This window comes from Trichechus manatus, unplaced genomic scaffold (genome assembly GCF_000243295.1).
Source record: "Trichechus manatus latirostris isolate Lorelei unplaced genomic scaffold, TriManLat1.0 scaffold00003, whole genome shotgun sequence".
Taxonomy (NCBI): Eukaryota; Metazoa; Chordata; class Mammalia; order Sirenia; family Trichechidae; genus Trichechus; species Trichechus manatus.
The window spans coordinates 13708863-13733005 of record NW_004443939.1 but is presented as its reverse complement, the minus strand read 5'-3'; the positions used below and the strand labels follow the sequence as shown (position 1 = coordinate 13733005).

General features: G+C 36.6%; 1 protein-coding gene across 10 annotated transcripts in view; it reads right to left on the bottom strand.

The window, feature by feature from the left end:
* Positions 1-24143, bottom strand: part of MIER1 (MIER1 transcriptional regulator) — a 69842-nt gene that overhangs the window by 36991 nt on the left and 8708 nt on the right. For 6 of the 10 annotated variants that reach the window (XM_004369031.2, XM_023730858.1, XM_004369033.2 and 3 more), the window contains 4 exons: positions 17865-17889; positions 12501-12646; positions 1726-1887; positions 915-1047 (listed from right to left, as the gene is read on the bottom strand). In XM_004369031.2, coding sequence (XP_004369088.1) covers positions 915-1047; positions 1726-1887; positions 12501-12646; positions 17865-17889 — 466 coding nt within the window. Of the gene's footprint in view, positions 1-914; positions 1048-1725; positions 1888-12500; positions 12647-14988; positions 17227-17695; positions 17733-17864; positions 17890-21202; positions 21301-24143 lie in introns of those variants that run through there. The other 4 variants (XM_023730872.1, XM_023730867.1, XM_023730869.1 and 1 more) reach the window with 3 other exon arrangements.

Sequence of the window (24143 nt, the reverse complement as noted above, 5' to 3'; positions counted from 1 at the left end):
TTCAATTAAAAAGCAAAAGCTATCTTTGGCAATGGGTTTGGTCTTCACTTATAGAGAAAAATGGAACCGTTTTTCCCCTAAACTTAAAATTAAACACGATTATTTCAGTAACTAATCTCTCCTGGCACTAATACACTTTTCACTTGAACCAAATCTTTGATCAAAACCCACAAAAGAACTATTATTAGCAGCACTACATTCACTTCTAAACTAAATGTGTAACAGATAACTGTATTTTATCACAGGTAATTTTTCTTCAGTGTTTTTCTACCTTTTAATGTATAAAAAAGTTAGACTATAAATTTAAACTACTAACACTGGTGGTTGACTTGTTCTCATCAAAGAGCTTGTCTTCTAAGAGTAACAATTCATGCTTAGAATGAAACACAGAGGAATAGGTGAAGGCCCCAAATATTTAAGGTACATACATTAAACGCTGTCTTGACTACTGGCCATTTCAGACTAGATCATAACTGTAGAAAAATTAGGGAGATCCATCCAGGTATAATGTATTCCCACCTGCAGAGTCAATCACTTCTTTAGACCTGAGAGCCACTGATTAGCGAAAGCAATCTTATGAATACACCTAGAATGTCTAAGAGGGAAAGATGAAAACTGAGGAAAAGACTAGGAGAAATAAAAAAGACGACTAATGAAACAAAGATTTAAAATAGGGTAACGGGGAAAAATACGTAAAAAGTCAAGTAGTATAGTGATAGAACAGTGTAGTATATTCAACTGACAACAGCTCCCAGCACTGCTAAACTAATAACCTAGAACAAAATCGCTCTGTTGAGAGAGATTATAGAGAAAACAAATTCGAACAGAGCAGTGAAAAAAGCACTAGAATTTTTGGGAATACATAAAATTGCAAACACCATATTCAAATGAAAACAGCAACCAAGAGCACTTACTTGTATCAAAATATTTACATCGACGTGGGCGGATTATTTCCTGGGCATCTTGAGAAGCAACAGCTTGTGAGGGATCATCATTGGAAGACTGAGTTTCATCCTCCTGACCTGATGAATCCTTTATATTCTCTTCCTGTGGAATAAGGAATTAAATTTCTTTAAGATATAATAAAGAAAACTGGTGCAGATGAAAGGTTATAGTGTTCAAATTTTGTTCCAAATACAAATAGAAGACTAAAATGAATGCATTAAATGCATCATGGTATTCTGGATTAGATCTTGCAATACGTAAAATGACATTACTTATGAAAAAACCAGTGACATCCAAATAATCAATAGTTTAGTCAGTAGTATTGTACAGTATTGATTTCTTAGTTTTGATAAAGGTACCATGATCATATAAAATGTTAACATTAAAAGAAGTTGGGTGAAAAGTATACAGGAACTCTCTGTACTTTCTCTGTAACTCTTCTATAAATCTAAAATTATTTCAAAATAAAGAAAAATGAATACAGAACTGCCAATTAGCCTTTACTACTTAAAAACTATAGCATATTTTTAAAATTAGTGTAACTTATTTGTTGAACAGGCATTGAAAAGAAATCTACATCAGAGGCCAAACTGTTACCGCTCAGGAGCAGGATTACAATGCACTTACAATTTTTATAGTACATGTTTGTATAATATCTTAATTTTAACACTTAAATGTATTACTTCTAAAATCAGAAAGAGTAAAGACAGTTAATCAAAATACTGTAAATGAATGTATGAATAATTATAACTTCAACACGAAAAAAGTCTACAGCCTTACTTTATTTTCCCCACTACAGCCACTATTGTCATCATTATCAGCATCTTCATCATCTTCGACTTCTTCCTCCTCTTCCTCCTCCTCCTCATCTTCTTCAGGTAGTCGAACAGTACTATCATAACCATAAAGGCTGAGAAGTTCATGAATTGGCATGTCGCCTTCCTAAATAAACCAAAATAAAAAGTCAAATTTCTGAATCAGTGATTATTTCATATCCCTAGCTTGTAAATCACAAATCTAGAGTACTGATTCCATACGCAAGAATACTCTTAGAATTAGTATCAAGAATTCTTAAATTATAAAAAAAACTGAAAATATTTTTAAAACCTGGAAAGACAGCAGTCTTTTAAATATTTAGTATTTTAAAATATTTCTACGATAAAAGGCTGACCAATTCTAATCACCAACAAAAATACAATTAAGTATAATAAAAAGTACATTGGTTTAAAACTGTTGTTTTGCGCAGTTGACTCAGTATATGTACTTTATTAGTTAACACCATGTATGGATGCCCCTACTTAATAAGAAAACCAACCTTAACTGGGGAAGGGGGTAGAATAATTAGAAAACCAACAGACTGTAAGCTAAATTAACAAATCCAGAAAGGAAGATGAAATTCATAGCTCAGCCCAAGCACATTAAAAGAAAAACAGCAATGATATACAGGAATGATACTGGATTACATTACCCACATATTATCTAGGGTTATTTCCAATTACATAGAAAATCACCTCATGTAATCCCTACTACCTGCTTTACAGAACTGTTACATTATTTCATTGATGAGGAAACTGAGGCTGACAGATTAAGCAATTTCTCCAAAAATCACACAAGTTGCAAGTAGTGGGGCCAGATTTGAACAGTCTAACTCCAAAAGCCAAACTCTTATCAGTACATCACGCTGCCTTAGCCAGAAACAGCACCCCTCACCCCACCAAAAAAAAAATCATACCCTATCAGTATAATATGAAGAAATATCTATATGCAGTGAATGAAATCATCTTTCTGTAGAAGGTGCTAACTCTCATCAGTAATCAAATGATGTAAAATTTCAGGAAAACATGACCGAATTCTGATTATAAATAATAAAACTGAATCCAAATCATCTGAACATTATACATTTTTTATATATACATATATATAAAAGAAAAACTTAACAGAAACAGGAAAGTCACTTTAGAATCTAGAAAAAAGGTAATCACAAAGCAAGGCATGTTTTATACTTCTCCAGATATCTGTGCCCTTATTCATGGAAGTTTATAAATACATTGGTACAGTGGAAATGGGTACATCAGGTTGGACGATGTAACTTGATGACACTGGTCACTTAGATCAGACAATTACCTCCTCACCGAGAATCTGTGTGCAAGAAGCAATCTAATGATTATAATTTGGAAATCAGATTTTCTTATAGGAGAAAATGAGACTTTCTCATAGGAAGAAAATGTTGTTTAACATTTTTATTTAACACTGCAAATAGATATTTTGGCTATAGTTTACAAATCCATTTCTGAAAGACAAATCAATTCTGAGAGCCCTAACTAATGGCTTGTAGAATCTGCAATCTGAAAAGTCCTAACATTTCACAGGCAAGCTATTACCACTCTAGCTGAATGACCAGCTGGCATACTTAATGGACATCTCTTATCTTGTGGTTCCCAAAGAGCAATAGAGAAGTAAGTGCTTGAGGTGTCAAGAATCTGGGCCGTGTACTTGGTTTAGGAGATGGGTATTTGGGAACGAAGAGTCCTTAGGAACTAAAACAGAACTTCAGATCAAGTAGAATAAGAAAAAGAGACAAAAAAGGCCAATTTTATACACAAGATTAACAAATAGCTGACAAAGTATCTTCTACATGCCAAGTACTTGTGATAGGAGCTTTGATACCACTTTCCTATTCTATGAACAAAAGCAGTCAGAACATTATAAAATCTCATCAGATCTTTAAACGTACCACATGGTAGTGCCTGCTGCCTTTATTTGCAAAATAAGGAAACCAAGGGGAGAGAAGTATCATGCACTGACAGACTTTACTGTAAAACCTAGACCTCCTAAGCCCACTTCATATATTTTCCATAAAACTCTTGTTATTACCAAACCAAATCAAACCAAACCCATTGCCTTCAAGTTGACTCCAACTCAGAGTGAACCTACAGGACAGAGTAGAACTGCTACATACGGTCTCCTAGGCTATAATCTTTATGGAAGCAAATTGTCACGTATTTCTCCCAAGGAGCGGCTGGTGGGTGCAAACTGCTGACCTTTTGGTTAGCAGCCAAGTGCTTTAACCACTGCATCACCAGGACTCTTTTTGTTAGCTGCCATAAAATCAATTCTGACTCATGACCACCCCATGTGTGCAGGATATAACTGCTCTATACGGTTTTCAAGGTTATGATCTTTCAGAAGCAGATTGCCAGACCTGTCTTCCGAGGTTCTTCTGGGTAGATCTGAACTGCCAACTTTTCAGCTAGTCGTCCACTGCTTAACCATCTGTACCATTCTACAATCAAGTTAGTGGATGCACTGAGAAACTATACAGCAATTAAATAGCTGCTGTACATCAAGTAGACTACCATACTCGGTCCACCTAATAAGCAGATTATCAAGGAAACAGATGCTCTTGGGTTCTTTGCCTCACTCAAGGGAATTAGAATCACCTATAGGGTTTATTAAAACAATTGCTGGCCCTGCCCCAAAGTTTCTGATCTAAGGCCTGAGGTGACGCCGAGAATCTGCCTTTTTAAAAAGTTCCAGTGATGCTGAGAACCACTGCACTCATCTCACAGGTGTAAGAATTAGATACCTGTCAATTAGCCTCTCCAGGGGGAAATAATAAATCGTGATCATCATTAATGAAGCTTATCACTAACACCTAGCTCAGTTATCTGTCAAAAGGACAGGTGACATACTAACTGCATGGAAAGAAAAAAGCAATTTTTAATTACTACCAAGAATGTAGTCAGGGGTTAAGCTAAGTGTTTGGCTGCTAACCAAAAGGTCAATAGTTCGAATCCACCAGCCAATGCCTGGGAACGCTATGGGGCAGTTCTACCCTGTCCTATAGGGTTCCTATGAGTTGGAATCAAATCAACAGCAATAGGTTTGGATATAAGAATATGGTATTATCTGACATCCTTGATTAATCAAGATTTTTCACTCCTGGATACACATTTCTGAATTTAAACAGAAAAGTATGATTCACTTCTCAAAGAAAAATTCAGGAACACCTTCAAACTGATCAACCAGAGAACAGATGAGAGTTAAAAGTGGCTGATCAGAGTGCATCTGAAGGAGAATTGCTTTAATTTGAAGAAACAGTAATAGAAACTGGCCCAGATGGAGAGAAGTCATTTAAGTCAGAGGAAATGAAAACTGCACAAGCACAGAAACAAAAACGACCAAGTTACGCTGATTAGAGCAGAGAGTTTCTATAGTAACTAAAAAAGAAATATAGTTTGAGAAGACCACCTGTTATGAATTACTGAAAGCTAGCATTGGTATTTTTCTCTACTATTCCTAGTTTAACCTACTTTTAAAGGTATTTGTTATACTCTAGTTTTCATTCAATCTGAGAGCAGTTCTTGAACAGCGTGTGACACTAAGGAAGGGCTTGGGAAAAATCACATACAAAACAAATCGTTCAACATGAACTGAGGTAGGGAGAGATTTACTTTGCCAGTGCCACTGAGCTAGGTGGGAATCTCCTGCTATTATTCATGTGTAGTATGATCAGAAGCTAAATTAAATTAGTGGTTGCAGAAAAGGAAAGAAAAAACTGGAGAGACCCTGCAGAAGAAATTAACAGCATTAGGAGTAATGGAAAGGTGCTGGTGATACTGAATCCCTGGGCCTAGGCATTCCTTGGACCCAGATACACATACATATGCCTTCTGATAAAGTTTCCTTTTGGTCACAGTTAGTTGTAGGTGGGCTCTACCAAGTGTAAGCAAAATACCCTTGCTTATTACATTAAGAAAATGCTTGCTTAATATTAAAAACAAGAAGTATATAGCAATATTACACTTTTGCTTAGGTATTGACTTTTAACTTAACCTCTATCACCCAAAATTCATCACCTTACTAGTAAGCAGCAAGGAAAAACAATTATAACCATTGAGGAATAAAACAATTAAGAGCTTAACATTAATATCAAAGGTATCTTACTTGATCTAAGGTGTAAAGTGAAGATCTTGCAGCTAACACTGGGCTACAATAAAAACCAAAATCAATTTTGCTAAAGAATCATCAGTTTCAAATTTAAGGGACATTTATTATGTCCTTACTATGGGCAAACAGAAAAATTTCAAGATTTAATAAGCATTAACAAGTAAGGACTATTTATTGTTGTCTGGCCCCCATTCTTTTCCTTCTGTTTGTTCCTTCTGTACTCATCTTGTTGCAGGAAATGCTCTTTCCCCCATTCCAAGCATGTATTTTGACTGAAAGCTGACATATTCTCACAAATCTCACCTGCTCAGCCACAGCATCTGACCAAAATGGAATTACGCATTCCCTGGCAACAGGTTTAGAGTGGACACATAACCTAAGATTAGCCATAGCTGGTTTCCAGACTTTTACCAACAGCAGCTACAGAAACACAGACTGTCTCAGAGTAGTCAATCTGGGGGAACTGGGAACTGACAGTATCACATGATGTAAGCTGGTCTGAAAAAACGAAGTCATCATATAGAATGGGAGAAACAGAAAATTATGTTCTGGTGGCACTTGAATCCTTGTGGCATAGATGTATCCCTGTTCTTCATGAAATCATGTAAGCCTTACATTAATCTTCATTTTGCCTAAGCTAGTTTAAGATGGATTTCTGTCCCTTGCACCCCAAAATTCTGACTGACATAGACAGTAATGATATCCTGTGAAGGAAATGTTATTTTCCTCTGAAAAAAGATCAAGGACTGAATAAAACTTGGCCAACAGAAATTATACTTGGGCCATTGTCAATCACCTGTTCCATCCAGAGAATCTCTCAGGAGCTTATACCGTCAAAGTCTGCATTCTGCAAGGTCTGAGGGGCTTCCCTCAACTTAAACTGAAATATCATAAAGTGGCACAGTATTTTATTCGCATTCATACAAGTGTTAAGAACATAGAAATGGGGGTACAGAGTGAAAGAGAAAATTATGGGTCAGGTACAGTGAGTCTTCACCATTTTTGGGTCATGGATCTCTTTGAGAATCTTATGAATGGTAAAACTACCACTAAGATCTATTGAGTGTTTATCATGTGCCAGACATTGTGCTGTATTACATATACTATCCTTGTAAGAACAACAGAAGCTTAATGACGTTTTAAGTAACTTGTTCAAAATTACACACTAAATTAAGTAGTGCAGCTCAGTTTTGAACCCAGGCAACTGACTCACCACTTTACACTGCCCCCCCCCACCCATGCATATGCATATATACTGCCTTCGTGGAAACCTGACCAGGTTAAGTGTACCTCACTGTGATACGGTATGAAATAAGATGTGCTAGGTTGCTAGACTATGAGAAATAAAAAAAATGGATATAGTATGAGTAAAAACAAAGGAATGTGAACTATATTCGCATATTGTGCATTAAGAAATAAGCTGCCCAAGGTACTACAGCAAAAAATAAAAAGGGGGGGAGGGGGACATCACATCTGCAAAAGGTGAAGGAGGCCGGCTGGATGTGGAAAGAATGGCCTTTTAAAATGACAAACACTGTATCTGAAATTAACTGTCTTCTAACTTCAGAATAATAGGGTAAAGGTGCCGAGCACTGATAGCCATCTTATTAGTTGGAGTGGTGTCCATCTCCTGGCTGCAGAGGAAGTGGGTCCCTCTCCTCAAGGGTTAGTCATTTAGAAATGACTGCACATGGCAGCAGATGCTGGTCATTCAAATGAGGGCCATTTGGTGGGCAGACACAGTATTGTTCTCATGCCTGTTGTACCAAAACTGACTTACCAGCAAATGGTTATGAAGGGAGAGAAGAAGAAAAGAGGTTGATTTCCAGCCAGTGAAGCCTAAGGGACTAAATGCAGATTGTACTAGAGAGACTATTCCTAAAGTAACCAACCGCCTGGGCTTGGGGCTTGATTAGGTAAACCATGAAGGGACAGAGGCAGTGAGCTCTTCCTTCCAATCCCCATGCAGGGTTTCTTCTGTGTCTATATTATTCATGTTTATATACACTTCAAAGTAAAACTCAATCTCTCACATTTTAATGTCTATTCTGTAGTCCTGGACATTCAAGGAACAGAACTGTCTAGCATCTAAAATTGTTACAGTGTGATTTTACTAACATACAGATAAACACATAAAAACATAGATGATTCTAGTCTCTTTGTTCCCAAATGAACTGCCACAATTGTGCCCGTTCAGAGTCTTTAAGTTTTACACGAGTGCAACTTGGAATAACTCAAGTATTGCTATTTATAGCAAACAAAAGTTTATTTTTCATTTGAATGATTCTGACAGTCTAACATCAACACAATAAAATCTAAACTATATACCTAATTCTATTAAAACATTTAAATGCTAAACTTATACAGTAAAACCTGTGGAAGACGGAACCTGTGTAGGGTGGAAACCTGTCACAGAAGGAAAACTCAAACATTTTCCACTAAAACGAGCAACAGAAAAGTGTAAGACTGCACCGCGTCAAAGGTGGAAAACTTTTGAGATCCAGAAAAACAAGGCAGTCTTGTCAAGTTCCAGCTCTCACAGGTTTCACTGTATAATTAAAATACCTTTTATATTGATAAGATATGCGCATGCAAATAGAATACACAAAGCCTTCTTCTATCAAAAGTTACAGTTTCCACTGAAATAACTTGAGAATTCAAACTGAATGAACTTAAAACCGCAGCTATACAGTTACTGATGACTCCTGAATGAATCAACTGTCAAGAGTTCTGTCACAACTATATCAAAAATCTAGCTCATACAACCAGAATGCCAAGTGAAAAACACCGTACCAATCCTGACATAACTAATGTTTAACTATTACAAAAGCTATATGGTAATCAATGTAACAAAAATCTTCACTTTTTAAATAAGAACAAAAAGCAGTTTGATTTGGTTTACACCTAGAAAGTTTTGTAACTACAGGGAATCCAACATACTGGCCTTGAACTAGCTTAGTTTTAGGTTACAGATGAACGCGTCGGTGAGTATATGCTACTTAAAGTTTTAATTGTTTGTGGAAGAAGTCCGAGAAGGTATATAAAACTGGATACTTTCTGTATCCTCTATTAATAATTGTTTTAATTACTTTTTCCTAAGGGAGGGTCAACTGAAAGCAAATTTTGAGGGGTCGTAAGAAGCTGGGGAAAGGGATGGAAAAAAGGAGAAAAATTAGAAGGAAAACACAAAGACATGTCCGAGACATTAGTAAAGTCTACTAGTAACTTTGTACTAATTAAATGTAGCCTGTATTCTGAAAGAAAGAATCATCATTCCAGCTAATAGGCTACTACAAATTGTGCTTGATTATCTCCACTTGCTAAACTAGTACCTGAATAACATGGACAGGAAAATAACATAAGATGGGAAAATATAAGATTTTCCTCCTTTAACTTTTATCATATGGATGGGTTATTCAGAAGCAGGGCAATATTAAATTGCGTAGGCATTATGGATTAAGCCAGCTCTAACCCCCTAAGTGATCCAAAATGGAGCCTTTTCATAAGCAAGCTCTTTAACATATTCTTTTAAAGTTCCAAATTAAAATTCTGAAATACAAATTATACTTTACTACTAAAAAACTGTAAGTGTTCATTTTTCAGTATTACATATTCTAAATCCTTAAAGGCTGGCACTATGTCTTATTTCTTATGGTCTTTTTGCCATGGAGTACAGCAGATCATATACATAATAAATTTCGTTAATTAAAGCATACAAGATTTATTTACCCATCCATTCATTTACTAAATACTTTTTGAATGAGCACTCTTGCTAGACACCATGAAATAAATTGGTGAATAAAACAGACATGGTTCCTCTCTTCACGGAACTTAAAGTCTACTGGAGGACACAGGCTACAAATTAAACGAACATATAATTACAAATTGTTTAGGTATAAAGAAAGTATTAAATAGTGTACAGTGATTAAAAAAATAGTCATAAGCTACTTAAGGGACAGGAAAGGCCATTCTGAAGAGGCAACACTAAGCCCTGACTTAAGAGGACAAGGAGTCAGCCTCAGAAAGCACATACCAGAGCAGAGAATGAGCTGAAAAGCCATGAAGCAGGAAGAAACTGGTTTATCTAAGGACTTAAGAAGCTAGTCTGGCTACAGCATAGCATGCCAGGGGTAGTGTGGTACAATGATGAGGGGCCGTATCACACAGGTGGCTTGGCTGGCCAGGTTAAGGAGTCTGAATTTTCTTCTAGTAATGGAAAGCCACTGAAGAGTTTTAAGTAGGAGACTGGCATAAACCAATTTATATTTTGAAAAGATCACCATGACTGCTGGATGGAAAATATGTTGGGGCGGGGGGAGTGGCAAAACAGGAAATAGAGGAAACAGTTAGGAAGTTACAATACTTTAGTCTAGAAATGATTGTGACCTGGGCTAGAATGGTGGCAGCAGAGATGAAGCAAAAGTCAGTAAGAGATATTCTGTAGGCAGAAATGACAAGTTTATTTACAAACTGGATATTGGAAATGGAAGACGACTGACTCCCTGGTTTCTGACTTAGGAAATAGGGTGAATGATGGCATCATTTTTCACTGTGATGGGGAAAACAAGGAAAGGAAAAGGTATAGGAAGAAGAACAATCAATAGTAGTTCTGTTTTGAACATTTAAAATTAGAGATGTCTGTTGAAACGTCAAGAAGTTGGTCAGGTAAGCAAAATTGCAGACAAGGAACAAGTTAATGCTAGAAATATAATCTAAGGATTACTGAGCACACAGACACCATGAGAAAAGATTAGTTCACCAACTCTGGTAATTTTCAAATTTGGTGTGTACACAATTCAAACTTGATTAAAGGAAGATGTCGATTTGAGCCCCATCCCTAGAGATTCTGATTCAGTATGTCTGGGAACCTGCATTTCTTAATAAGTCTCACAGGTGATTCTGATGCAGCTGACACACAGACTACATTCTGAGGAGCAGTGATCTGAGAAAAGACAGGAGAGAAGAAAAGAAGGTCCAGAACTGAAGACTAGGAAATTCCAACATTTAGACTTTGGGTAAAGGAAGACAAATCTGCAAAGGATAATGGCTAGGCCAAAGAGGTAGGGAAAACTAAATGGTGCAGTACTCCAGAAGTCAAGAAAAAGAAGTGGTGAATTGTGTTGAATACCACTGTGAATGAAGTAGAGAGAGGAAAGTGACCAATGGACGTGCGGCACAGTAACTACTTAATACAGCCCTTCTAGCCATAGATTTTAACTCCCACCAAATGACCGGGTAGGATCATGCAAATGAGGTGCTTGTGGCCCACAAAGGAGATTGGACGGCTTGCTAATAACGTAAATAAGGTGGATAGCACCCTTGCGAGGGTGGGACCATACAAATAACATCTATGGAACCCAAACGAGGGGATTGGTCAGTTTTGCCATTCCACTAGGCTTAAAATGAACCATCCCAGAGGCGGGAAGGGAGGATCCCACCACCACCAAGAAAGAACAGCCAGGAGTAGAGTACGTCCTTTGGCCCCAGGATCCCTGCACTGAGAAGCTCCTGGAATCAGGACACTGAGCTGTAACACCAAAGACAGCGAGAAGGGGTAACAGAGAAATGGTGGCAGCAGAGACAGGAGACAGCACAGTAGGGTTCCTAGCCCACGGGCTAAGAAAGCTGAGTGCCTTTGGGCAAACCTGCTGGCAGAGTAAGGTGCCTCTGGGCACCTGGTGGAGCTAGGTTTACCAGTCCACAGAGCTAAAGTTGAGCCTTCAAGCCAAGGCTTATTGGGTGCCTCTGGGTACTTATCAGCGGAGCTAAAGGAGCTTTGTAACACTTGCCTGAGCACTGCAGAGGCGGGGCTGAGGGCCTGAGAGACCTGCCTGTGGGCACGGCTGAGAAGAGGCTGTCCTGATGGAAGAACTATAATCCTGAGCATTCTTAAACCTGAGTTGTAACCTGTTACTTCCCTAATCAACCCTGTAACTGTGAGTATGATCTGTGAGTTGTGTATGGCCAGTGCAATGAATTATGGAACCCAGCAGAGAAGTACAGAGTGCCGTGGGAAGGACTACTGGTGTCAAAATTAGTAAAAAGGTTGGAGGCTGGAGGCATGTCTGACCTCCACCTCATAGAAACCAGCATTGGGCTGTTGATCTTGAGTCTCCTTCCCCTTTGTCAAGTCGTAAGAGGTCACACACCCCCATCACGCCATTTTCACAGGACGCAAGCATGGAAGTCACTAGTCACCTTGATAGGAGTGGTGGAGACAATCAATAGAGGTTTATGGAGTAAATGGGAAAAAAGATAATGACAACTGAAGATATTGTTGCTCTGAAGCGGAGTAAATAAAAGAGCAAAATTGGGGGACAACAGAAGATATGTCAGATAAAATTCTGAGCTAGACCTGGGATGTCTTCCAAATTCACTATTTAAATTCCATTATTTCACATAATAAAGTTACTTTTAAATAAAAGCCCTTCATTTCAAACTTTAAATATCTCACTCATAACCCCACAGATCTTTTTCAGTATGAACTGTATGTAACACAACCTTCCCCCAAAAAACACAAGTAGAGAACCAAAATTTCAAATATTTCCTCTCCCCACAAAAAAGCTATCTAACCTCTTCATCCCCTAGCTCTTAATGTTATTTACCCTTGCAAGATCCTCTATTTCAGAACTGAAGTTTGTTTCTCCTTCCATCATTTCTTCCTCTTCTAATGTTCGTTCATCATCAAAATCATGAACCAGCATGTCAGCTGATGGATCAAATTCATGGTCATCTGATGTTGCTGAACCTCCTGGTAAAGAATATTTTAAAAGTATGGTAAACCAAATTAAGTATATCTTATTAATACTAATTTAATGTATATGCTTTATTTGAAGTTGGATAAAAATCAAATGAAAGCATGAAAAAGGTAAACAAAACAAGTATTATTTATTGCTTTCTAAAACTCTTGCTCTTACTCATCACCAAAAAAAACAAAAACGAACTCTTCTCAAGGATCATTTTTTGCCCCTTCCCACCGCTACATATTCAGTTATGACTTCAAAACTGCGAGGCGGGGGAGGTTTATAGCTTAAAAATAAAACGATGTAATCTTTAAATAGAAAACATTAAGTTGTAAAGAACAAATGATAATATCAAGTAAGAATGATCTTTTTTTGTGGGAAGAATCATAATCTTTTACCATTTGACTGATGTCTGATAGACCCAGTGAATATGAGCCCCTCTGGCCCCTGAGGAGAATACAGTCACGCGAAATATATAGTCATGTGAAAATAAAGTTGCACTCAAATTATTATACTGTTATCAGTACTTCCATGAAAATATATTCTAATATTTAAGTAGCTGTCCCTAAACCTGCTTAGTTGATTTTGATCTGAAATAACTTAAAGATAGAGTATAAAAGTAAAATCAAATACAGAACTCTTATCAAAGGCATTAAAAATAATCTAGTAGGTAACTGATGAGTATTTTTAACCTGTTAGAGAATATTGCTTTACTCAATAGGATCAAGCCTTATAATAGTAGACTGTAAATGCTAAAAATATGTGTATCTTGTAGTATATACATATACATGTATGCGTATATATACGCATATATACATATACACACACTAATTATATATATATTAATTATATTAATATATATACACACACACACATACACACACAGTAAAATATGCCCACATTTGGCTATTGCTAACCCTGAACTTAACTTTCAGAGAAAGAACGATTTTCTGAGTGCTTACTATATACCAGATACTACGCTCAAGCACTTCTCAAACATTATCTCAGTTAATCTTCAAATAATCCTAGGATTGTATCATCACCCGACTTAAAGAAGAAGAAAATAGACAAAACATGAGGCTTAGAGTGTTTATGTAGCACGTCTAAACTCGTGCAGCCACTAGGTGGCAAAAATGGAATTTGAATCCTAGGTCTGCTATTCCAAAGCCTCTGCTTTTACTGCACTCCTAGCCTCCTGGAAGTCACAGCCTCAAAAACAGTAGATACTGTGCCTCAAAGAATACTGAAGGAGAGAGTTTATATTTAGGATGAGTGAATTACAAACCAGGTCAAGTGGCAAAGCTCTTAGAAGTCATTGTGCTCTTTGAAAAGCATAATAAAATATTGATATTAAATATACAACGTAGAAATTTTCTGCCAAATCAGACACCATCTTATACAAGATTATAGAACACATGAATTATTTTAACAATTGCCAAAGATTTACAAAAGAAAAACATTCAGAAAAGTTTATGTTCATCTGGAAATTATTAAAGCTTCGCATAATTTTAGTAAGGTATCTTAATACTGGTTGAAGGACTCCATACAAGGGTTTCATAGGAGCAGTCTGAAAACCACTAATTTAAGTTTTTTTGTCCCTTCCTTCTGAATTTCAAATGGAAAACTATTTTTCCCGAAACTTCAGTTCACTCAGGAACCTTCTGGGACACTTAGCAGTCAAAAATTATGTATTCCTAGACCTGATGCTGCACTTTCCTGCCCTGGTGGTATACTGGTTAAGAGCTTGGCTGCTAACAAAAAGGTCGGCAGTTCAAATCCATCACCCGCTCCTTGGAAACCCTATGGGGCAGTTCTACTCTGTCAGTCAGAACCAACTCAATGGCACCTAACAACAACAGCTGATGCTATACTTTTCTTCTCCCACATAGGCAGAAATACCCTAAAAAAAAGAAAAACAAAACAAAACAAAAAAAAACCCTCACATCACCACTTTGTATTATACTGTTATCCTGATCATAATTCTTATTTAATGCAAATATTGTAGAATATAATTATGCCTAATTTCTAACAACTTATTACTTATGAACTGATGATTATTACTCTTTTATCAACTAAAAATATCAAGCTCATGAGTAAACAGCACCAAAGTATGCATCTTATATGACTCATCTGAAGCCCCACGTTTAGCATTATATGCCAAGCCAATTATATCTGAAGCCTTGCCACTTCATCCCCACAATTACATTGAAAAACTAAATGAAAGTGAACTTTTTCTTCCTTCTCACTGCAATTTCTTTCCCTCCATATATACTGCACTGCCTCTATAAACTTTCATTTTCAATTTTTTTCTGGCTTAATCTAATCTGTGTTTTATCTGGCCTCTTTTTACCTTGTGCTTTGGGACAAACTAACCATTCTATTCCTTTCTGTCAATTGCCAGGCCCATCGTTAGGCTGTCTCCTAGGAAAAAAAACCCCAATAATAAGTTATTAGGAGCAAGGAGTTTAGTGCTTTGTGTAAATAAATATTTTGCTTCAGAATTATAGCAAATATCACTGCTCTGTCATAAAATTTTCTCCTACTACAAAAGTACTAAAAAGTATATCTTTTCTAAGACTCAAAGGATAAATTCAGTTTATCACGCATAGTCATTTTTTTTTTACTCTCCCCTTCCCTAACTCCTCACCCCTAATGACTACTTGTCTACAGGTAATGCCTTGCTTTGTGCCTCCACTTTGATTTACATGGTGGGAGTCTGCAGACAAACACTTGGGTACACCTCCAGACTGGGTGACATGACTAACATTACTTGCATCAATTCCAAAGTACAGATGCTACAGACAGCACAGCATTTCACATGAGAACCGAAATTTTCTTTACATGAAGACTCTATTCCTAATCTTCCCCACCAATTTTTTGTAACTGTTTACAACTAGCACTACTTAAGCCTGATATTACAGATGCTGTCTTACTCAAAAAAGATCTTTGTCAGTCTAAAAACAATTTGGAAAAATATAAACATTCATTTGTGTAAGCATTTACCAACTAGTAAAGGCCATCAACAAGGGCACTGGTGGTTCACTGGTAGAATTCTCATGTCCCATGCAGGAGAACAGGGTTCAACTCCTGGCCAACGCACCTCATGTGCAGCCACCACTGATCTGTCAGCGGTAGCTTATGTGTTGCTGTCATGCTGAACAGGTTTCAGCAGAGCTTCCAGACTAAGACAGACTAAGAAGAAAGGCTTGGCGATCTACTTCCAAAAATCAGCCAATGAAACCCTATGGATCACAATGGTCTGATTCACTACCGATCACGAAGACAGATCAGAACCAGGTAGTGTTTCATTCCCTGATGTATGGGGTCACTAAGAGTCAGGGGTGGACTCAGCAGCAGCTAACAACAATAACAACAATGGCCATCAAAGATATTTGTATTCTTCAAGCTCCATTATTCCCCAGTTTAGCCTAGTCTGATTTAAAAACAATGGATGCTGAGAAGTCATTTAATATCACTTTTGGAGTAATTATTTTTATGTATCTATGTATTATTTGATGAATGTCTCAAAAGTACATAGAAAAATATCTAAAACGCAGTCTATCTGCAATTATCACAATATTAATAACAATCAACAAAAACGAGTAAAACCTATTTTTCAACGGAAATGATATATGTGTAAAAGAAAAAAATATTGGGGACAATTCCATACCCTAAAAAGGACATGGTAATCAAATACTTAACTGAGGTCAGATTATTCCCAACCTCAACCATCCAGAATGTATTTCTAAACTAGGAAACAAAAAAATCCTTAAGTCGCAGAAATGTCACAAAGCCTAATACACTTTACTCTGTAGTATACTAGAAAGACATTTTCAGCTGAAATAAAGACAAAATCAACCATAAATTGAGCATACTAGTCATTTCTAAGGAATCTGGAGGTAATCTTAATCCAACCCCTGCTTGATGTATTATACTACCCAGAGTACAATAATTTTCATTCATGAAAAGCACCATGAAGCAATAAAAAAGGCTTATGTGTAAGCATTTAAAAAAGCTTTCTACCTAAAGCACCAGAAAGGTGATTGCTTCAATAATTTGGAAAATTCAGTTATGTGGAATACATCATATTTAATATATATGAGATGTTTCCAAATGAAACACTGCCATGCTTCAGCGTCTCCTTTTCTCACACTTCTCCAGCTATTTTGGGCTGCTCCTCAACCAGCACAGTCCATGCAGAATGTGGTCTTACCTCTCTTGGCAAAGACCACGGACATTGAGGCAGAAAAACTAGTACCTGATTCTCTCCTCAATGCTACTTAGTTGGCCAACAGTTATCACACAGAATGCTGTACTCAGTGGTATCAGATCCTCTGATTCATCATCATAAGCCTAAATCCAGAGTTTATATAAATATTCTAATTGTTTAAGATCACTGAACTGGCCAAAAAAATATATTTGTGGCCTAGATTTAGTCCAAAGATCACCAGTTTGCAACCTCTAAGTTAGGAAAAAATTAATCTTTACTACACTTGGAGAAGGAGCCCTGGTGGTGCAGTGGCTAAGCACTCGGCTGCTAACCAAAAGGTCGGTGGTTTGAACCCACCTACCACTCTGCGGGAGAAAGATGTGGCAGTCTGCTTCTGTAAAGATTTACAGCCTTGGAAACTCTACAGGACAGTTCTACTCTGTCCTGTAGGGTTGCTACAAGTTGGAATTGACTAGAGGGCAGTGGGTTTGGTTTCTGGATATTTGGAGGAAAATACAAAAATCCTAGATACATAATCAGAGAATAAAGCTTGATCCTATTCAAATCTTCCTTAATCTACAGCATTGAATAATCATTTGTCGAATATTTTGCTTATTTTTACTCTCCCTCACTAAATGCATTAAGAATGTTTCTCAAATAAAATACTCTCAATTTCCTACATAAGCAAATATTTCTAACCTGATGTTTCCTTTTTAAAAAACATATTTCATATATACTTCAAACCAAATAACTTATTAAAAAACTCTAAGAAATAAATGTGGCAAATTCAGGGGGAAAAAAGAGAGAACCCAAAATAGTCATGAGGATGAATTCACAGCAGCCTCACCTGTACTTTCATGGGCAGTCAAACATTTCATCCATTTCTTTTTCCCCAGAGAAAAGAAGCATTCAGAAGAAAAGCAAGTCAGATGACAGTCTAACTCCTCTAGGCTTTATGCAACTAATAGGACAAATGTTATCAAATAGAGATTATAAAAAATATAGAAAATACTTACCTGGACTTGAAGACTCAACAGATGGCTGAGGGGGAGAAAAGAGGATATATTAGCATTTTTGTGTAGTAAATCTTTACAGACAATTATTATAGGAACGATTCAATGACTAATACAACACCAAACACTGTGACAGTTTAGTGTATGAATTGCCTAACACAAACTAAAACTTCCTGTATAAGCCTTTCTCTGACATTATATTTAAGCACAGAACAGAGATAAAGTCAAAAACACTCCTGAATTGGGGCGGGAGGGAGAGGGAGCCATTGTTTAGGAAGCATTGAGTTTCTGCTTATGGTGATGGAAAATCTGGCAAAGGATATTGGTGATGGTTGCACAATCTGATTAATGTAATTAATATCACTAAATTGTACATGTGAAAAACATTAAATTGGCAAACGTTGTTACCTTTTTTACAACAACAATAAAAAAAACAAAACGACACTCCTGAATCTAGAAACAAAGATAATATGGAATGGATTCAGATTTTAAAGGGAAATATGGATCTCATAAAACGTGGTTTAAGAGGTATGATTTTAGTCTTGGAATTTTCTGAAACAGATCCTCTCCTATCAATAAAGGGAAAACTATGCACAAGGTTTGGTATCAAGCTGATCTCTGGCTTAAAATGTATGTAAGAAGGTAGGGGGAAGCAAATGTAAAGTTCTACAAGACCAATTCAATAACAAAAACTCAAAAGATGCTTCAAATGACATGAACTCTGTTAACTAAAATCTTGTCTTTTCATTCAGAACTATCTATTTCGTGACCATCAGAAGACAGAGATGGTGCAAGGCCAAAAAGTACTAGCAAAGAGATAAGAATATTCCAGTATTTTCTTTCTTTCAGCTAAGGAATATTCTAGTATTTTCTTTCTTTCAGTTAAGTAATAGGGCAGAGAGGCAAGGAGAACAAAAAGAAATGGGGAAAATGCTCAATTTTCCAAAAGCTAGGTATGTAAGACAAATTCTTATAAGGTGTTAAAATTCCATTTGAAAACTGTCCACACTATGCTACTGCAGTAAGTGTGCTGTTTCAGATTCCACACAGGGAATTATGTTAGGTTCTTTTAAGACTCACTTTTTCAAGAGTCCTATTTTTTCCTTTAAATTCTTATAAGGGAATGATTGTTGCCTATATAAGTACTGTCTTTCTAACAGAAGAGTGGCAGTACCCAGTATTACGTATTTCCAGCGTCACACCACTACATTATTTGTAAGTTTTCTTCCAAAACTCAATACAGTACCGCTACTTATTAATTTGGCTCCTCTAATGGGAGCTGGAAGAGTGAGTGAGACAGGCAGGTTTCTAGCTTCCTTAACATACTCTAAGCAGAGCCACACATTTCTGGCTCAAAATGGATTTAACCACCACACAAATTATTACACTGCAAATCAATATTTTAAAATATTAATCCACTTGTGCTTCATGCAGTTATACTTTATTTCCCAAGTGTAAGCACAACCTCTGTGCAAGGCTACAGTAATGTTAATAGACTATCTGGTCCAGGTTCACTATCCACAGAGTAGAAGAGTAAACTTTTAAAACAGATTTACACGACACGCACAAGAAAAACCAGCATTTCTTACAAATTATTTTAAGAAAAATGGTTCTTTGAGCATTTAGTTCTTTTTCAACACTCAGGTAATTATTCCATGTAACAGGTTTCTGATAAAAAAAAAAGTTTCTGATATACAAGAAAGTTACTCTACCCAAGAACAAAAGGTACTTTTGCACTTATGTTAGATACTGACAATAGAGATACTGAATTAGGAAGGGAGTCTGTGTACTTTAGTTTGTAAAAGGCCAAAGAGCACTAAATGCCAATAAATACCATACTAATTGTTTCACTGGTAAACAGTTACCACCTTAAAGTTCTGAAAAGGGCCTCAAATACTTCCCATTCATTAAAATAGCAAATGTTCAGAAGACTGGTAGCATCTGTTAAGTCTAACTGGCATGAAGTACAACACCTAAAATGTTAATGATCACATTATGTCAGACATACTGAAATGTTTAAATGACCATGATTTGGCTAGTGGTATATTTAAATTAGTACAGGAGGAGGGGAAGTATTTACATTCAAAACAAAATTCCACTGTATCAGCTTCTGGGGTAGGAGAATCTGTTTCTTCAAAGCTAATTATATCCAATTAAATAAAAAACCAGTTTCTGGAAATCTGGCCTCTGAAAACAGTTCAATATTTTAAACCTTACTTTGTCCAGCTAACAAACAAAACGATTATCTTTCAAGGTAAAATGTGAGTTTAGTATCATAATATGTTTCAGTGTGGAATGAGAGCATTTTTTATTTAGGCATGAAAAGAAAACAGAACTACTTTACATACTACACATTTTCAAATTCGTACAGTACTATATACTTTTTTATGTATGAGAATACAGTTTCTTGATCATAACTATAAATCTGGCAAAAATACCTGCCTCGCCTACCTCAGTTTTATAGACTAGCAAGCCCAGGGAGATAGACTTGACCAAAGTTCCATGTTAGGTGGTAAAGGCAGAACTGAAACTTAAAACCTCTGACTCCTCAGTGCTCCTTTTAGACCTTCCAGAGAAACTATGTAAAAAGTTTCTTTTTTTACTTTGCTCTTCCTTCCCCCTCACTCTCCTTCTTTTTTTTTTAAATGGCTTTCATATATGTTCAAAGCATGTTTAAAATGTAACCACAAGTTATCATCTATCATGCCAGAATGTTATCCCTGTCTCTTTAGGAACTGGTACCTAATAATACCCTCCAGGAAAACCTGTAACAACTACTATTAATTACTACTGCAAATTGAGAAAAGGGGAAGGGAAGGGGGGAAAAAAAAAACCTAAAGCTAAACTAGTACAAAATCTGTTTTTACAAAAAACTCAAACTATAAAATGTGAGCAGTAAAGAAGATTTAAAATCTGGGTTCAAAATATTTAAAGTGCACTCATACGTTACTGGTAGAAATAAGAATTGGTTTAACCATTTTTGAGATCATTTTGGCAACATGAATTTACCCTACAAATATACCTAAAAAAGTGTATCAAAAGCGTAGTTCCATTTTTTGAACTTTCATTACCACAATGTTGGTCACAGTAAAAAGTTGGGGAGAATGCAAAAATCCATCATTTAATTAGTGACAAATGAAATACAGTTCTTCTAAGCAAAGGAACACTATGAATCCATTAAAAAGAAGAAAAAAGATCTGTGCTGATAGAGAAAAAATGCTAAAGATATACTAGGAGTGAAAAAAACAAAAAAGTAGAAACAAGGAATAAATTGGGCTGGCATATGTACACAAATTTTTTTCCCCCAAAAGGATACACAAGAAACCACTAACAATGTTTACCTATAAAGAATAGCCAAGGAGAGGAGGCTTTTTTCCTTTTATCCCTTTCTGTGCTGTTGGAATTTTTTAGCCACTTGCTCGCATGCGTCACTTTTTCTCTTTAAAAAGAAAGTCACTGGGGGTTAGCTTGTGGAATTATGAGCCATTTTCATTTTCTTCCTTTACTTTTTGGTTTTTACAAAAATCTGGTGTTTGGTATCATTTTTATAAAAGTCTTTAACTTTGAAAATTTACCTAATTTTCTATTTAAAAAAAAAAACCAAACTCGCTGTCCCTGCGTCAATTCCAACTCGTAACAACCCTACAGGACAGAGTAGAACTGCCCCACAGGGTTTCCAAGGCTCTAATCTTCCCAGCAAGGAGGCCCAGTGGCACAGTAGTTAAAGTGCTCAGGTGCTAACTGAAAGGTCAGCAGTTCGAACCCACCAGCTGCTCTGTGGGAGAAAGAAGTGGCGGTCTGCTTCCTTAAAGATTTACAGCCTTGGAAACCCTATAGGGCCATTCTACTCTGTCCTATAGCCGACTTGTCAGCAATGGAGTGGAATCTTTATGGAAACAGACTACCAGATCTTTCTCCCAAAAGGCCAATGGTGAGTTTGAACTGCTGACCTTTCCGTTAGCAGCCAATCACTTAATCACAGTGCCACCAGGGCTCCTAGCTTTCTATTAAGACACATATGCAACTGTTTTATCTCCGATGGAAAACATTACACTAAACACACACACATACAGACTATGAGTAGGCAAAACGAAATAAAAACTCTACTAACATTTATATCATCCACATATTTAGGTGACTTAGCTGACCAAGCTGCTAACAGCTGTAGGAAACAAATATTCAATGCCTCAAATATGTCCAAATGTTTCTCTTGTACATTTTTCTACAACATAGCAGGAAATGTCTCATACAAAACAAAGCCACGAATTGGGAGACAGTAGAAGATTAACTAGAACATTACCATTATTTTTACAAAAATAAAAAAGGATGACATAAATACTAAGTAATCACACACACATAAAAAAAACCATACCTGTTGCTGTCGAGTTGATTCCGACTCATGGTGACCCTACAGGACAGAGTAGAACTGCCCCATACGGTTTCCAAGGAGCGGCTAGTGGATTTGAACTGCTGACCTTTTGGTTAGCAGCCGAACGCTTAACCACTGTGCCACCAGGGCTCCAAGTAATCATTAGGCACTTTTATTTACGGCAATCAAAAGCATATTTTCAATGAGTATAACTAATTTTTCTCCTCAAACTAATTCCACCATCATTTCTTTAGATGTTATCATCCCTTAGTTTTGTACACTGTAAACCATAAATTTTCATGGCAATGAGGATAGAAGCCAAGGAGGAGTTGGGGGCCTCCTTCAGGGTGGAGGGGACAGGAGTACCATCCCAAGGGTCCACCATCCCTCTCCCCCCATACAAAATTAAGTTTCTTAACTTTGCTGTTACTCTCAGGAATGTTGGGGTATAAAAAAGGTTAAGAACTTCTTGGAATTAAAATTAGCAAACTTACTACAGTAGTAATTTAGAGGACAGAATAGTATTATAGAAAATAAGGAATTTAGAAGCCTGGATTCCCATTCTTCATTGTGCCACAGACTAATTGCATGACCTAAGGCAAACGGCATAAACTCTCCACACAGTTTCATTTTGTCTCTGATGAGGAGATTTAGATTTCTTCACGTTTAGTTCGATTTCTTTAGAGACCTAAATTGTTTACTATTACTACGACTCGCTCAAAAAGCGTAATACTAAATAGTAGTTCGCAAACTGGATAGGACCTGTTTAAGACTCTTCTGAATTTATTTTTTTAAATCTAGGACTCTGAGGAAAAGATCTCAATTTGCAAAAAGCTTTTGGTAGGTGCTACTTTCTGAATTTCGTATCTACATAAGCATAATTATTAACAGTTGTTCTTCTAAAACCATCAGATAAGTCAAGCCGATTGAGTCCCAGGCAAGGAATGGTACTTAAACAGTTTAATTAATCACTGCAATGAATTTTGAAACCATTTGCAAATCTTTTGAAATATGTAAGGACTCAATCTGAACTTCAAGCAAGAAATTTCTATAAAGCTGATTCCTTTACATAAAGACACCCGAAAGTTTTAATGGCAGTGTTTTACTTCTGGATTATTTGGAAAACTGTTTAGTCTTACCAGAGTCATCTTACAGTGAATCACTTCTGTATTTCCCCCACTAAGCCTTTCCCACTTTATCAGTTCTTGGACTCTTACTCCCACTCAAATTTTTTAAGACTTTCATGCATTGGTGTTCTTGATTACTCTGAAAAAACCTTAATAGTGATGAAGTATAAAATGTTAAAAAAAATTGCATTACCAGTATAGAGAATTATTTAAGGCCTAAACTCATTGCAGCTAAACAAGTTTTGCTAAGAGTGGAAATTAACACTTTCAAGAGCAGCAGTCAACACGATGCCACTCCCTTAAAAAACAAAATCCAAATACACTCAAAAAAATGCTAAGCAAAGACTCTATGTTTAATAAAAATGAATGGAGCGATCAGACAGTGAATAAATAAATCATGTATCATGTTTGGAAATACTAAATACTTAATACTAATATACAGAAACAAGTCTATTAAATTTTTTTCTATTTATATCACAGAAACATCAGGAAGCCCTGGTGGTGCAGTAGTAGTCAGCTGCTAACCAAAAGGTTGGCAGTTACAAATCCACCAGCCACTCCTTGGAAACCCTAGGGGGCAGTTCTACTCTTTCCTATAGGGTCTCTAGGAGACAGACTACCTGACAGCAATGGGTTAATGGTTAATAGGTAAGAAGACAGGACTTGCACAGTGCTGTGGCTTTTTTTCTTGAGGAAAAAGTCCCTTATGTGTTTACAAACTCTGAAATAAAAGACAAATTGTTAATTCCCAAAGGTCCCTACACTACATTCTTACAAAACCCAAAG